A 2654-nucleotide genomic window follows, 5' to 3' on the forward strand; every position below is an offset into this window, starting at 1 on the left:
ACTAAATAAAGTAAATTTGAAAGTTTTCAATTCAAAATATTTTTGTACATATCATCCACTTTTCATTTATCTTAAATCTCTCTGGTGTAGCATACCTCCTTAAGAACATTTTAGGGACTGAGAAACAGGTGTGTTTTGTTGCTGTGCATAAATGTACGCATACGTTTGAATTCAACGGGCTAATTCAAAATGCACAAAATTACACAACACACAACATTAGCTACATTCTCTCGGATTCCCATTTTCACAATTCTAAGATCATGCATCAATGTTATGTTACTTGGTATTATCCTTGAACAACTTCCGGTCCGAGAGGTTGATGACTGGATTTTAGATTGTGCAAGTTCAGTAAACGTTTGATTAAATCGAAAACCGAAGAATGCCATCATCTATGGTGTATATGCTGCATTTTACTTTGGCTTTGCTCAGCAGGGACTAGAATTTGTAAATTTTCTCCGACACGACAGCGTAAGTAGGCAGTGTCAGCGCAACCGGATGTAAGTGTTAATCGATTTACTGGTTCCTGTAAGCACGTCAGCAATAAATAAAATTCTAACAAATTATGAAATTATATCAGCCTTTAGATAAGTCAATTACATTTAAGTTATTAGTGTTATGAAATATAGATAGCAATAAATGAATATGCCTCATATATATATTTTGTTCCTGACCTGGTGGCCCTGTTTTTCAAGTGATACTTTTAGCATAATTCTCGTCACAAAACTTATTGTCATGATACACAAAATTCGCGAAAACCGATTTGCAGCAAAAATAATAGTAATCGGATTTATCACCAAACATGCATGCATGTGTCATACAGGAATGAAAGTACCACCCCCGGATGTTTAGTTTACTAAACGTAGAGCAGGTGTTTGAAGCTGAAGCGGCGATATATCGGCTTAAATAGAGAAAGTGTCCCGTGATTGGCCAAAATCAACAGCGAAATTATTCGGAATTGAAAGAGTACGTGTTTAAATCAATTATTGTTAAGAGAAATTATGACACAAAATCGAGAAATCACTGAGAAAATTATCGTGTTGGGGGTGTTTAAAATGAAGGGGGCAATTCACTGCGGATTATTACATGTTGTAAAGAGGTACAAATATCACCTATAAAAAGGCAATGCAATCCAATACATTTGTTGTGGGGTTTTATCATCCTACAAATATTGTTGGGTTGGTTTGGTTTGGTTGTATATTGATCAACGTCCCTCTTGAGTTTTTTCCCGCTCATATGAAGACATTACCATTACCGGTGAAGGGCTTCAAAGTTTAAGCCTATGCTCGGCGCTTACGGGAGGGACCTTTATATTCATCTTGGTCGTAAACCTTTTCGTGTTATTGGGTGGGGGATACGTCATGTTATTGGATGTGTGGTACGTCATGTTATTGGATGGGTGATACGTCATGATATTGGATGGGTGATACGTCATGTTATTGGATGGGAGATACGTCATGTTATTGGCTGGGTGATACGTCATGTTATTGGATGGGTGATACGTCATGTTATTGGATGGGAGATACGTCATGTTATTGGCTGGGTGATACGTCATGTTATTGGCTGGGTGATACGTCATGTTATTGGCTGGGTGATACGTCATGTTATTGGCTGGGTAAAACGTCATGTTATTGGCTGGGTGATACGTCATGATATTGGATGGGTGATACGTCATGTTATTGGATGTGAGATACTTCATGTTATTGGCTGGGTGATACGTCATGTTATTGGCTGGGTGATACGTCATGTTATTGGCTGGGTGATACGTCATGTTATTGGCTGGGTGATACGTCATGTTATTGGATGGGTAAAACGTCATGTTATTGGATGGGTGATATGTCATGTTATTGGCTGGGTGATACGTCATGTTATTTGATGGGGGATATGTCATGTTATTGGATGGGGGATATGTCATGTTATTGGATGGGTGATACGTCATGTTATTGGATGGGTGATACGTCATGTTATTGGATGGGTTATTGGATGTGTGATACGTCGTGTTATTGGATGTGTGATACGTCATGTTATTGGATGGGGGATATGTCATGTTATTGGATGTGTGATACGTCATGTTATTGGATGGGGGATATGTCATGTTATTGGATGGGTGATACGTCATGTTATTGGATGGGTGGTACGTCATGTTATTGGATGGGTTATTGGATGTGTGATACGTCGTGTTATTGGATGTGTGATACGTCATGTTATTGGATGTGTGATACGTCATGTTATTGGATGTGTGATACGTCATGTTATTGGATGGGGGATACATCATGTTATTGGATGGGTGATACGTCATGTTATTGAATGGGGGATATGTCGTGTTATTGAATGGGGGATATGTCGTGTTATTGAATGGAGGATACGTCATAATATTGAATGGGGGATACGTCATGTTATTGGATGGGGGATATGTCGTGTCATTAGATGAATGAGTGTATACTCACGGTCATATATAATAATTTAATACAGATATCAGAACCTTTTAGTCGGTTTATTAATTAATCAATATTCAAATCTTACCATTTCGTTGTTCAGACTACGAAGTCATTTGTGTAAGGATATGCAACAAACAAGGATTATATCGTGTCAATATCATGCAATATACCTCTATATTGTTTACATCGTGTCAATATCATACAATATACCTTTATATT

The 2654-nt window shown here is 37.8% G+C and overlaps 1 protein-coding gene across 1 annotated transcript; it reads right to left on the reverse strand.

Moving 5' to 3' along the window:
• Positions 1 to 385: 385 nt before the first annotated feature.
• LOC125651056 (uncharacterized) lies at positions 386 to 2296 on the reverse strand. Its single transcript, XM_048879651.1, has 2 exons — positions 1295 to 2296; positions 386 to 523 (listed from the first exon to the last, which is right to left on the reverse strand). Exons 1-2 carry the CDS (start codon positions 2294 to 2296, stop codon positions 386 to 388), a joined length of 1140 nt encoding a protein of 379 aa, XP_048735608.1.
• Positions 2297 to 2654: the final 358 nt, after the last annotated feature.

The sequence above is a fragment of the Ostrea edulis genome, chromosome 5 (assembly GCF_947568905.1).
Source record: "Ostrea edulis chromosome 5, xbOstEdul1.1, whole genome shotgun sequence".
In the NCBI taxonomy this organism is placed as follows: Eukaryota; Metazoa; Mollusca; class Bivalvia; order Ostreida; family Ostreidae; genus Ostrea; species Ostrea edulis.

Coding starts and splice junctions, on each gene's coding strand:
- LOC125651056 (XM_048879651.1), bottom strand. CDS start 2,296: ATGACGTATCACCCATCCAATAACATGATGTATCCCCCATCCAATAAC. Junction 524..1,294: donor TGAATATAAAGGTCCCTCCC/GTAAGCGCCGAG, acceptor ACGTGCTTACAG/GAACCAGTAAATCGATTAAC.